The 13,826-nt window shown below is 36.6% G+C and overlaps 2 protein-coding genes across 3 annotated transcripts in view; one reads left to right on the forward strand and one right to left on the reverse strand.

Moving 5' to 3' along the window:
- Positions 1-13,826, forward strand: part of ANO3 (anoctamin 3) — a 205,256-nt gene that overhangs the window by 173,341 nt on the left and 18,089 nt on the right. The window contains exon 14 of the mRNA XM_082761999.1: positions 763-823. Coding sequence (XP_082618125.1) covers positions 763-823 — 61 coding nt within the window. The remainder of the gene's footprint in view (positions 1-762; positions 824-13,826) is intronic.
- Positions 1,435-10,495, reverse strand: MUC15 (mucin 15, cell surface associated). 2 transcript variants are annotated; one of them, XM_082761998.1, is made up of 4 exons: positions 10,196-10,495; positions 5,994-6,590; positions 4,391-4,546; positions 1,435-3,659 (listed from the first exon to the last, which is right to left on the reverse strand). In XM_082761998.1, the coding sequence occupies exons 2-4, from the start codon at positions 6,550-6,552 to the stop codon at positions 3,499-3,501; spliced, it is 876 nt and encodes a 291-aa protein (XP_082618124.1). In that variant the 5' UTR covers positions 6,553-6,590; positions 10,196-10,495; the 3' UTR covers positions 1,435-3,498. The 2 variants fall into 2 exon arrangements, with proteins under 2 accessions (XP_082618124.1, XP_082618123.1); XM_082761997.1 differs by having other exon boundaries at positions 5,982-6,590; positions 10,196-10,488.

Raw genomic sequence — 13,826 nt, forward strand, 5'->3', positions numbered from 1 at the left:
TGAGAATTGAGACATCACATTCACTCATTCAGATGCTTAGTGTGTTCCATAGGCTTACAAAAACTACTCCTTATTTTCTACTGGTAAATCTTGGATTTTACAGCAGATAAGCTTATAAGGAAGAGTGAGATAAAAGATAAATCCAACAAAAAGGAAAACATTCACGAAGCGAAATTGTGTGCAATTTAGATTTGCATTTCTCCAACAGTGTTTTAGAATTTATTTTATATTTGTGGGAGTTGAGGGACACTAGCCTTTTAAGAAGGAGAATACGCTAACAATTTTAGAGGCTGAGATTTCTGGATGAAGATGAATATATATTATTCTTACCTGCAGAGAAATTGCAGGATAGCTTAGAAGCAGTAGGAAATTAAATCAAAAGGGACATTAAGTAACATGTAGAAGAAGAAAAGTGAAAAGTCTGAAGTGATTTAAGCTTATGAAAATCTTAAAATAGAAAACATCAAATGGAAATTTGACCCAGGATAAGAGGAGAATTCTGGAGCAATTTTTAGCCCGTCTGGACAGAGAGCAGCTCTTACTGTCTCTGAAGCAAGTGCTCTGGAGAGGCTTGAAGTGATAGGCTATAAAAAAACAGTGAAAGAATGGGCCAAACATTGGTAGAAGAAACGTGTGAGTAGGCCTTCTTGCTGTAATGCTTGGCTTTTAAGTTCTGCCATCAGTTATGTACTCTGGGCTTCTTTGGGGCAGAAGTTAAGGTAGCAATATTGCTTGTTCCTGATGTATTTGTTTTCTATTCAGGTTACACATTTGTTTGATAATGGAGGGACTGTCTTCTTTGCTATTTTCATGGCAATCTGGGGTAAGTAATTTTTGATTTATTCTTTTTTTTTAATCAAACTGACCCTTTTGGGGATTGCTGAGTTAAAGGAGATTATAGTTCATAGTAAAACTTAAAGAATGATTTTGTCACACAAACATTTTTTCCTCTTTTCATCAACTTCAATTTCTCTGTACTCAACAGTACGTGAAAGTAATACCTTTTATACCTTTTGTTATTAATGTAATGACTGTCCTTAGTATCTTAAATATCTTTAAGCTCAAATTTTATACCGTGCATGTTAGAAGTCTTTTACAGTGGCAAACATATAGGGTAATTTACTGGTCTGGAGTCAGTACAAAAATCAGAGTCTATAGAGAATTGTTGTAGAATAAATGAGAATGCTTTGTAGGAGCTAATTAGAGGGAAATGAAGGGAAGATTTGATGATAAATGTTTACAGCAGTTTAACTACTTATATTCAAAATCTCTGTCTAAATATCTATTCAATATGTTCATTCTAACATCACACGCCATGTCATGGGGCATGAAGTAGGGTGCCAGGACAGGTGTGGTGGTTCCAACATGACATACTTGGAGGAATTAGCTTTCGATTAATATATTAATACTTGGCTGTTGAAAAGTAGGAAAGACTGGTATTAAAAGTAGGACATGATTAATTTTTACCAGTATAAATATTTGTCTGTGCAAACCCTGAGATAAAAACACCAGATCATATAAATACAACTGTCTGAATTGAGGCCAGTGTTTTACAGTTTTAAATAGTCAAATGGCACAAAACATCTTTATTTACATAGCATGTACAAGTAAGGATTAATGATTCTAACTTACAACAAAGGATGAACATGTTACAAATTTTAGAGGCTGGCCTGGTAAAAATTAAAACCAGTATACAAGCAGTAGCAAAACCTCAAAGCACAGCACAAGATAAGCATACACATTCAAACAAAAAATCATAATTTGATTGTTGAAAATCAACGCACTAACTGAAGGGCACGCTTCAGTTGCTTGCCTTGATGATATTTCTTCATTGGCTCCTGATACTGCTGTGCAATTACTGATAAGTAATTATAATAATAATTACTAATTATTAACAATTACTAATTGTAATAATAATTACTAAGCCTTGCAATTACTAATAATTTGTTTCATAAACTCCTAAAATACATTGCACTATAGGTGTTAAGGTTCGTTATAATGTAGAGAACACTGGTAGCTTCTTAGCATCTCCTTGAGTAGATACTGGTAGCTTCTTAGCATCATCTTTGAGTTCTCCAAAGAGAGAATTCTTCATTTTAAGCTGAGGCCAGGAGCATGAGGAATTTTCACATGTGATGCTGCTTATGGTTATCAGGAGAGATGGCATAATATGTGCTAATGAAACCAAAAGCTGAGCAGTACGTTTTTGGTCATATCAAGCAGGTGCCTGTGTCTCAATTTTTCAGTCTGTAACCAGCACGCTGGAAACAATGTTAGAAATCAGGTTCTGATTTAGATAGGAAACATGCAGTTTTCATGACTGACCACTGTAGGAATGGCAGCACTGCACTTAGACACTCAATTCTGTAATCTTTGAAATAATTTGAAACAAATATGTGTTTTCATTCATCTGCTGTGTGACTGCCATTTTTTCTCTGTCTGGTGTGTGCATGCATGTAATATACTCACAAATCACATGAACGCACATTGCAACGTTCCCAGTGAGTTAGTGAAATCACTCCATCAACATTACCCACAGCCTCCTGAATAATTCAAACATTTTAAGATATATGTTACCCAGTATGTATTCCACGTGAGTAGTTTTGTTTTTTTTTAATCTGCAATTTGTACTGTTTATGCTATGTCTTTTGTTATGTCATTGTCTTTACAGTTGTGTCTTTTTCATGTTCTTTCTTTCTGTGTAGACATTTCTGGAAATTGCAAACGGATAAACAAGCCTTGCAATTGTTTGCATTTTATTGCCATAATTTTACTTGTTAGCTGGACAAAAACAGCATGTTTTTTTAGAATACCAATATGCATGTCAGACATAATTTCTTTTCTTTCATGTTGACGTAATTATTTCTTGTCTAACCCTTATAAAACTTCATGCATCATTTCTACAGATCTAGCCTGCAATGCAAACAACAGATCAGTTTTACAGATGAATAGAAGTTGTCTTTCATTCTTCCCTTCAATAGTGTTTCCAACTGCATTGTCATAGTCAGAGGTGAAATTTAGTCCATGTTACTTGGTAATTCCATTTCCATTCTCCCCAGAAAACTTCAGCCTCTGACAAATGCCAATAAAACTAATTCTTTTTGTCTATTCTCTGAGAGAACTACAAACGTAAAGTGGGGGGAAAAAAATGCCCTGAGTCATTAATCAGATTGGAGTGATATTTGGAATACTTTCACCTTCAAGCAGTTAAACTGGAGGAGTGGGGAGAGAAGGAAGCAGGTTGTATTGATGCTAAAATATCATTGCAATCCTAGTTGAATTTTGTTCTGTTGTAGTGCCTGCATATTTGGCTAACATTACACAAGGGAGAATTTTACCTGTGTGCTATTTCCCTGTGTTATTCCTGAGAAAGCATGTCTAAAATCTTCCCAGGAAAACTTCGTCGATCATCTAATTACAAAGCAGAAGAGAGCTGCCTGCCTATTAAGTGTCAATGTATCTCATGGTAACAACTGGGAATATAACCCAAAGCAAACATTACGGTTCAGGATGGGATGGTGTCATGTCAGCCATAGGAATGTCATCAGCTGGGCACCCTGCGTTGTCTCCCTCTGCTTTGTCTGCTGTGCTGGTTTGGTCCCCAGGTGAACTTCCAAAGGTTGTATCATATGGTCCAAGCGAGTTGTCTAAGTGGAGAACTGTAAGCGTAATGTGATTATGGTTTATATATTACTTGAAAGATTCTTATGCCCATCACGGTTCAGTTCATCAGTCTATCACAGCTAAATCCAGTTAACTTCTTAACTACATATTATGGTCTGAGTAAGGAGAAGGTAAAGGCCCTGACACAAAATCTGAGGATAAAATGTCTTCCCAGGAAAAACCACTGAGCACTACGTGGGTGGTCAACTTGAAAAGCTAGTTCCTAATCTGACTTTCTGCTCCTAATTAGGGTTAGGTTTAGTATTATGTATAGGGCTGCTTGGAAACAGAAGAAAGCACAGAGTTGTGTTGTGTGTGGGGTTGCATAAAGGCTACCAAAGGGAGTTCAGGTCCACCCAAAGGCTTCCATTGGGAGCACTTTTTGATGGGCGAATCTGGCGACGTGTATGTGTTTTTTAGGGTCCTAATTAGGGTTAGGTTTAGTATTGTGTTTGGAGTTGTTTGGAATGAGAGAAAGCGTTTACTTTCTCTTTGTTAAAGTAATTTACAAGGAGTTATTGGGAAGGAAGAGGGTGGCAGAGAGTTAAGGGGAGAGATGTTTGTCTCAATTTAAAAAAAAAAAAAAAAAAAAGGTACTGTCAGTTAAAAAAATGTTTGACTGGAGTCGATTATACAATGCTTAATAATTCAGTAAGACCAAATCATTTAAATGACTCCGTACAGAAATTTAAATGTTCTTCGGCAAAACTCTTGTGCTATTTCTTACCTGGGTCATTTCTTGTATCATCATAAAGCCGTCTGTGGGAAAATGATTCAGATCTTTTCTTACCACATATAAAATATCCAATCAGACCAATTAATATAGATCCCAAAATGGCTCCTACTATGACACCAAATATTACTCCTCCTTTGTTGGTTTTCCCTAGGATATAAAGAAAGGAAGAGACAGTTTAATGAGAACAATAAACTGTAAAATCAGATAATTCACTCACACTTTATAGCAGTGGTAAGAAATCTCTAAGGATCTGAAATGCTTTGCAGATTATGACTAAAGCAAACTCTCTGCTGAAATTATCTGCCTTGTAAAGGAAAACAGACATCTGCCTCATTTTGAAGGGAGTAACCAGGAATGGAAGGGGAAAAAAAAAGACCAATGAGTTTGAGTCAAATAACAAGCTTCATAGTTTAACTGCAGAATCAAACACTCTCCTTTGATTTAAAGAAATAAGCAACAATCACTTTCTGAATGCAATTACTTGTAAGAATGTAAACCAGCAGTTAAAATAGCAGCCTCTGAATCTCAAGTGACTAAATTTTAGAGTACCAGTTTTTAAGTATCCAAGGTAAGATATCCAGTAACGCTTTCTATACCTGTTCAATTAGCAGAATAACTGCATTCCTCAAGATTTTCCTCAGATTTCATAAAACTTTTCTTCAAGGTATTCTGTTTTTGTTGAAATTGAACTGACTCTCCCACCCCACTTCCTTTCCACTCATGTTATCTAAATATAGGGAACATTGTAGTTGTTAGGACTATGATAAGATATGAACTATGATAGGAAATGTGGAAGCATGGTACTTCTTCAGTTCTTAGTACAAACCGTACTCTACTAGATATCATGGAAAAGCCTTTCAGTCCTGTGTGAAAAGCCTTGAAAGCTAATTCAGGGCAAAAATTACTGCATCTTGTAATCTCTTCTTTTCCTGAAGACTTAATTCAGAACAGCAGGATAGAAAAGTGCGACGACAGTTTTATGTTCCATTGTTTTCCCACACATACTCAATTAAATGCAAAATGAGTAATTCCTTTGGAAGTATTTATAAGAAGTCATCTTTGGTCACAAAAGTTTCTGAACTTCTGTAAGTTGATATATTATGCATTTATAATGTTATTTCTATGCATCTGCTTTTTAGGTCCACTACTGTAGGTCCAGATAAATGAGCAGTGTCTGTCATTAGGTTTCTTCACTCTTGGAATTGTAAAACAAACAAGCAAACATCAAATACATATTTTTTTAAAGTCATTAAATCACTTTTTATTCTGTCCTCCACACAGATGATCTCAAGAGATGTTGAAAAGCGTATTGCAGGATTGTATGCAACTGTGATTTTATGCTTAAATAATCAAAATGTAAAAAGAGTCAGCTGATTTATAGCTGAATGTGAGAAAACTCCCAAAATACGAGTTTCTGTTTTGTTTTGGGTGACTTTTAGTCTGGACTAGTTCACCTATTAATTCACACAGCTTGTGTAGCATCCTGTTCAATTTAAAAAAAAAAAAAAAAAAAAAAAAAGAAAAAAAGAAAAATTGATTTCAGAATTATTAGTTTATTAAGCCGCTTTAGTTAGGTGTTTACCTTCATTGGTACCTTCTGGATTAGACGATGTAGTAGAAGTGTAGAATTCAGCTGAATTCATAGTTGAATTCAGCTCTGTAGTATGCTGACTGGTGTTGAAGTTCGTTGTTGGACTGTCCTGCTTCACCGTGGGGGATGTAAGAGCAATACTTGTGGGAAATGTGGTGGGATTGATCGAAGAGTTGTAACCGGGGAGTGCTGCAGCCGAATGGGTACCCTTAGTGACTGTGGAGTTGGTTGGTGTCACTGTGGATGGTAGACCAGTAAAATTAGCTGCAGAATTTGTGGTGACTCTAGAAAAGTCACCTGGTATTGTAAACGTTGCTGAAGATGTTGAGTTTCCTTTGAAGTTTGTGGCAGAGTTATTTATTCCATCGTTTGATACCATAGTGAATGCTGAAGATAAATTGGTAGCTACGGTAGTGGACATCAGAGGTGTGCTGGCTGTTTGACTGCTCATCTCTGTTTCTGTCGTTACATTTGCAGTGGCATTTGTTGGTGCAGCATAACTGAAAACAAAAGGTTTTATGGCAAACAGAAAAATAAAAGTGATTCCATAGGAGGGCTGCATAGTATTGACGTGAAAACTTGATTTGTTATATAGAGAACCTGCAAGAAAAGAAATTGTGTTGTTGTTTATTATTATTATTATTCTGAGAAACAGAACTACTTGGTAAAGACATGCATAAGCTTGTTTAAAAATAAAAATAAAGCCTCTTATACTGTAGAAACCTCAGTAGTTCACCACATGTTGATGCTGAAAACTTTACATTGAGTATTAATGAACTTAATATTGACCCAAAACTATATTGATTATCAACCAAAGCTTTTTACACAAAAAACTTTCATGCTTCTATAAACAAGCTTCATACTAAGACGGGAATAATCCAAAGCCACTTTGTATACAAAGTAGTACTGATATATATATTTGGGTGGCATGTTCAAGGCAATGTTTTGGTCAGGCAGAAACTCTAAGAGGATACTAAAGAGTTATGCTCCATTGCAAAGACATAAAATTGTTACAATTAGCCCTGAAAATTGATGGGTAAGGTTTTGTGACTCTGGGCAGTGAGTGTCATGTGAATTCTGCCAGGAGCAAACGGAAAGCTAATTCAGTCCAGGAATTATGGATGATGCTGAATCTGTGAAATGGAAGCTTCTTTTCCTATAGAAAACTGGAAGCTTCATATTATACATTATCTTTTTCAAATATATTGAGAACAATGAGGGATATTCATCTTGAAGTCCCTTCATCATAGCAGATATCCTGTTCAGTATATCAGGGATTTGGGGGGTGGATGGGGTGCAGTTTTATGTTTGAGACAGGTTGAGATCATGCTGCCATACATAACCTATTACGTGACAGCACAGTAAAAACTATAGATAAGTTGTATCTCCAGCTTTGTTAATTAACTAGGTGTCCGTGTATGTGGGTACTTTACCATCTGAAGAAAGGAGATGTACCCCTGGGAAAAGTAGCTTTATTTCTTTCGTATTCAGCCTCCCTTCCTACTGTCTTGTACTTTTTCCTGTCTTTTTTATTATTATTATTTATTTAATTATGCATTTTCACCAGGTTAGCTTGTTTTTATGTTATGTGGTCAGGGCAATGGAAAGTAACTGTAAGTAGCAGTCAGCCGTGGATAATGCTATATCAATGGGTAGATGGTAATTACTCATCATGTCAATGTATCTCAGTTTGTATCTGTTCTTATTTCTTTTGTGCTCTATTAAATGCTTTCTGAGTTTTGTGGTGAAAGTGGTACCATTAATTACTTGAAATGCATGTGCATTTATAAAATGTCACTAAATCTGTGTATTAACGTTTTGATCCTCTTCTCAAAACTCCTTGTTTCTTAAGTTAAGGTCTCTTAAATGGCAGGGAGGATCTATGCTCATTAAACATATGCAATTTATTTAGCAAAAAATAAGAAAAAATGGAACTTCTGTTTCAGTTAAACTCAGGATAACCACTCTGACCCCAAATGAGCTAACCAAAGAAAACCCCTCTGATGTTCAATAATGAGCCTCAGTTATATTTACAATTTGAGTGATAGGCTGTCAGCTGGCTATGAAATGCTGTGCAATCTGAATCAGATTTTTATTTGGTAGTACTAATAATAGCTACAAAACAGTGAAAAAAATAGTCAATATTTAAAAGTTTTCAAACACTCTTTCATTTTGACAGTACTCTTGTTTTAAGTCAGTGACATGATCTTTCCTTCTTTGTATTAGGCAGCAAAGTGAATTTTGTCATATCTTGTTATCCCTTTGCTGTAACTTAGCTATGTAGGGGAATTGCACTCAATTGACTCTAACTGCAGTTTTCATTTGTAGAGCAGTGTACAAAGGAGTCAACATCCTTGCTGAACAAATTATTAGTATTTTTTTGTGATCATCTTTGTAATTCTGCTTATGGGGGACCAAAACGGTGAAACCTCCTTACTTTGAATATTGTATATCGTATCTCTAAGGCTGTAACGAATTGTGCTTCCTGGAAACCCTTTGGCTTGTAGTAATTAATTCTTCTTTTTTGAGTATAATGTTAATGTTCATAAAGTTTAGACAAACCCCAAAGTTCCTTGAAGATGCTCATCCGCCTTGGAGCTTAATATGCGAATAGCACTATTCCAAAAACTGAGCAGTACTGTCGAATAGTCAAAACTTGCAGAAGAGCCCAAACCTTAAGTTACCTCATCAAGTAAGTGTTTAAGGAAACTATGAATAGATGGTTAGTTTTTTGATTTTTTTTTTTAGAAAAAAAAAAAAAGTCTCTCCTTTTTGATTTACTGGTGCTCACATTAATCAGTACCAATTCAGCTGAAATCAATGCAGATATTTATTTATTTATTTTTAGCAGGATGAATGAATTTTTTACATGAGACAGTCACCACTGTGTTTCTTTACTGGATTTTTCACTCTTCACATGTTGCTTTGTTGCTAGAGTCAATTTGAAGTTATTAGTATATGTGCATGCACACCTATGCTCTGGAGGAAGCCCTGGTCCTCTTCAAGTCAAGTTTCCTTGTGACTCCCCTGGGGTCACGCACTTCACCGTGAAGGTTACGTTGATATTGTATCTGGCTTTTTCTCCTGAAGTAGGTCAGATTTCTACTGAATATTTCTTCCACACATTGAAAAAAATATATCTTAATGCTTATGTGGTTATTTTCTGTATATATTCACTGGTATTGTAAGTATTTAAAAATAGATTTTTGGCATAAGTAAAATCGCAACATGTATTTTATGAATATGACAACCCAGCACCTAACAGAGGTAGGTGTAAAGTGTGCAAAAACTCAGCAACTATTGAGAAAATAATCACTTAAACTTCTTACGGGTAAATAATATAATCTTTAGAACTATAAATTCAGAGCATCTTTTTTTGCATGTCAGTAAACTGAGCCTTGTACTTTTTTCCTCTCTTACAGTAGGGGTTAGTAAGTACTATAATTTATGTAGTAAACAATAACATGATGAGCAAATTATTAATGGGTACTTCTTTGTTTCTTGTGGTCTGGAGTAGAGCGTTCGGATTTGCAGAGCTTGTACATGTACTGTGCTTTTTAAGGTTCACAAAAGCAGATTTTTACCTTTACTTAAAAAAAAAAAAAAAAAAAAAAAAAAAGATGGAACAAATATAAAGCTAAATATTAAGTTTCTCTTCTACAGTTCGTCTTATAGATGGTATCAGAAATGTGTTGGATAATTGTTCCAGCGTCTCTTTGCTCTGAAATCGATTGCTTTCCAAGGATTAGATATTTCTAAATTTATTAAGCAATGAATATTTTTCAAGCTTAAATGTATCTAAGTATTGAACTCAAAAAATAATTTATAACTATTTAGTAAATTATAAAATGGAGTATAAATACTGTATTCTACAATTTGGTTAACTTTTCTCTTCTGTTAACAGCTAGCAACCTGACATAATATATATGTACTAGCAGAGCTGCTTAAGTGTGCATTGTCACTAAAAAGCACGAATAGACCAGCAGTACCTTTCCTTACAAAAATTTGGTCTAAGTTAGCATGCACGGAATACTTCCTCCCCCCCCCCCAATTTAAAATAGACTCTGAACTGACTCAGAAGTACGCTCCACATAGAATATGGCTGCAGCAGTACCTAGTGCCTTCCTGACCACTATATAAAATAGTACTGTAGTTATTAATCTGATTCACTACTAATAAGCTTTAAAAACACGCCTTAGACTTACCTTTGAGCTCTCTAAGATATGCAAGTCCCTGTTGAAATACTGCTGTGGCACAGAGTGCAGTTGGTCTGGTGGGAACACTGGAGTGCAGGTGCTGTCCATGTGACAGTGTCGCACTTGTCAGGAATGCACAGTACAGGTAAAGTTAGGTGGGGCAGTGCTTTTCTGAACACAACAGAGCATTTGGGAACCAGACTGAACAACTTCCCCGTTGTCATGTCTGAGCTCTATCATTACAGAGTTCACAGAAATTGCAGTATTCATGGTAAAGTGGGTAGGCAGTACTTGTTGCTTAATCCTTTGGAAGCTTTTTGAACCCTTTCAGAAGGGCAACTACTTTTTTGTAAACTGTATTGTTCCATGTACTATACAAATAATAATTTAACAAAAAATAACTTATTATCACAGGGTTTCCTACTGTACACTCTGTGAGAGGAAAACTGAAAAAAGAGGCTTCTACAAAATAAAGCAGAAAATTAAGAAAAGTATGCTGTTAGAAAGTTGTGTCTATTTTAACTTATGTACTGATTTAGCTTATCATTTTTTTTATTCTTTTGCTCGTTGTGTGTATTTGTTCTAGACTGGTATGTGGTGTAGAATGACTCAGAAGTGTTTTTAGTATTGCGTTACTGCTTGAGTGGAATGCTGTGATGCTGTTATCTGTATCCACTTTAAATTTTTAAAGAAGCAAGTGCAAATGCAGTTTCATAACTTGTCATCAAGATATGAGGATATGGCATATAAAGGAGATAGTTATATAGAACAATGAATGGCATTTTCATGAAATACTGCAGTGGACAAGCGGAAGGATTTCTGTGAATGGATCAAGATCTACCCTTTAAATTAATTGTCCTGCACAAGGTTAACAAGGTCTGTTAAGAGGAGGGTGCACAGGATCTGATCCTATGAGTTTGGTTTTCTTTGGACTCTAGCATTCCCATAAAGGAGATTTTCTTCAGTGTGTATCAACAAGCTTCAAATTTAAATTTCTTGCTTGTCTGGGTGAATTTACATCTAACAGATTGATCGGGATATGTGAAAACAAACACCACAGATTTCTGCCCAAATTTGTATCTTATGCAGCATTAACCAAATGACAAGTGGTATTATTAGGGTCAACAGTATGCTTCCCGCTAGCACAAACATTAATATTTTCATAGGCACATGGTTTTTGAAAATAGCAAGACCTTAAAAAGCATTAAAAGGGCTCGGGTTCTGTTGAAATGTTATAGTTGTGTGAAAGTCTCTAGTACTGCCCTTGGTTTCAGCACTGGGCGTGTTAGGGTGCGCTCTCTCTCTTATTTGTTGACAGTTCAGTTCACCTCTTATGAAAAGTAAAAATTGTTTGCTTGAGTGACTTAAAGAATAATGGGGAGGTGCTCTGTTTGTGACTCAGTTCTTGGCTAAGTGTCCTATACCTGCAGCGCGGTGCCAAGATGCTGGCCTTCCCTCTGTTCCTGGAAGACGAGATCTCCTTCAGTGAGCACAAGTGTTAACAGATGCAGAGCTGTGGCCATCTGGAGACAGGGTGGTTTGGGGTACTCCAGGCATGGGAGATGAGACTAGGCTGTCATTCAGCTGTAACCTGCATCTATGAAGTAGCAGATTCAATTCTGAAGAGTGTGTCTGCGTGGTACCAAGTTTGTAGGACTGCTTTTGTTGCACAGATCTGCTGTCAAGGAGCCCTTCTGATTAAAACTGAATGAGGAGTGGGACCGAATTTTCAGAAAGGACCTACGTGGCCATGGGCAAGCTCTGTAGAGAGGCAGTGGAGATGGTTCCCTTACTCCTTACTAAAAATCCTCTTTGCAATGACTTTTTTTTTTCTCAGGGAAACAAGCACACCATTCATCTTGACACAGTGACTTTTAGAAAAAAGAAAAAAAAATCAGAGACACGTTCACATAGTAGTCTTGGGTTCTCCAGATTTTGTTTTGTTTTATTTCTCCACTATCTTGTTCCCATTAATATCATTTAACAGCAACCGTTTGTCTTTTCTTGTTCTTGGCAATGTCAATTTTTTGTTACACTTAAGATTGTATCAAAGCACAACCACAATCTTTCCTGCCTTTCTTAACCAGCAAACATCATCCTTTGTCTACTGGAAGATTACAAACTGAGTAAAGCACATGCCTAGAGGTTTTAGTTCAGTACAAGTACTGGTGGTGTAAGGGCAGTAAACATAAGGTAATTGAAATAAGAATTGAGAGAAAGTTTTACAAGTGCACAACTGACAGAACTGCAAACTGTATTGCAGAGCCCTGAGTGTGCCTAAAAAGTAATAATAATAAAAAAAAAAAAAAGAAACACACATCACATATTCCAAGATTTAAATTTCAGAATTACAATAGGAGCTGTAAAATGGGAAGCAGTGTGTCTTGGGGAAAGCAGGAGAGGCACCAGAGAATGTGTTCTTTAGGGAAGTAGAAGCTTGCATATGATCTTCTAAATTGCCCATTACCCGGAAATGTCAAACAGCCAGATGAGGCAGAAAGAAGCTCTGCCCTGTCAACGCCTTGTTAGATCAAGAATGTTCTTGTCTTGCTGTTGAGATGGTTGGATTAGTCATCTGTTGTATGTCTTGTTTGTCTACTGAAGAAATGGATAAAAGTCAAGGCTTGGCATTTCCGAGCTGTGAGCTCAGGGGAAGGGATGAGTCAGTAAGAAGTGCCTAGCAACTGGGGACTGGAAGGGCTTGATTGCAAGGAGGTCTGACAAGGTGACGTTAGCAGGGTAATAGAGCGAAATAAAGGCAAGCCAGGAAACATACACACTTCCTCTAGAACTGGGCAGTTGCTTGGTTTTGGTTTCTCTGTCTCTAAATGGGCTACTTCTTTAACTTCTATAACCTTTGGTTGTAACTAAGTGAACAACTTAATTTGTGCAATTACAAACATATCTATTCTGGCAGAAGACTAATGGATATCTTGGGAATGCTTCTTAGAGCAGGCTGACAAATAGAGGACCATCTAACACTGTTTAGCAGAACGTGTTGGTCTTTTTCAGTCACATAGAAAATCATTGTTTGTTTTCTGTATGCCATAGGCTTACATTGCTCCTGAGTCCTCATAGAGTGCATGCTGGGAAAGGATTTTTTGTGCACAGCTGTGGGTTTCGTAACATTTCTGAGTCTCACACTGTACTTGTTGTGATAGCATTTCCAAGGACAGTGAAAAAAGGCTATTTTAACCATAGATTATTGAAGAATTGTGCTGCTTAATTAAAAAAATCATAGAATGGCTTGGGTTGGAAGAAGGGACCTTAACGACCATCTGGTTCCAACCTCCCTACCACAGACAGGGATAACTCCCACCAGACCAGGTTGCCCAGGTCCCCATCCAACCTGTCCTTGAACACCTCCATGGATGGGGCATCCACAGCTCCTTTAGGCAACCTCTTCCAGGGCCTCTCACTGAGTAAGAATTTCCTCCAAACTTCTAATCTAAATCTCCGCTTTTATAGTTTAAAATCATTCTCCCTTGTCCTATCACCATCTGCCTGCATAAAAAGCCCTTCTCAGGAAGGGCAAGCCCACATTTTATAAGGAATCCCACCAAAACAAGGTGTCTTACCCTTTTTAGCTCTTGTTCTCGTAGTATTTCTATGGTAAGGAATAGGCAACCTCAGTGGCAAA

The sequence above is a fragment of the Aythya marila genome (assembly GCF_965140915.1).
Source record: "Aythya marila genome assembly, chromosome: 5".
NCBI classification, from domain to species: domain Eukaryota; kingdom Metazoa; phylum Chordata; class Aves; order Anseriformes; family Anatidae; genus Aythya; species Aythya marila.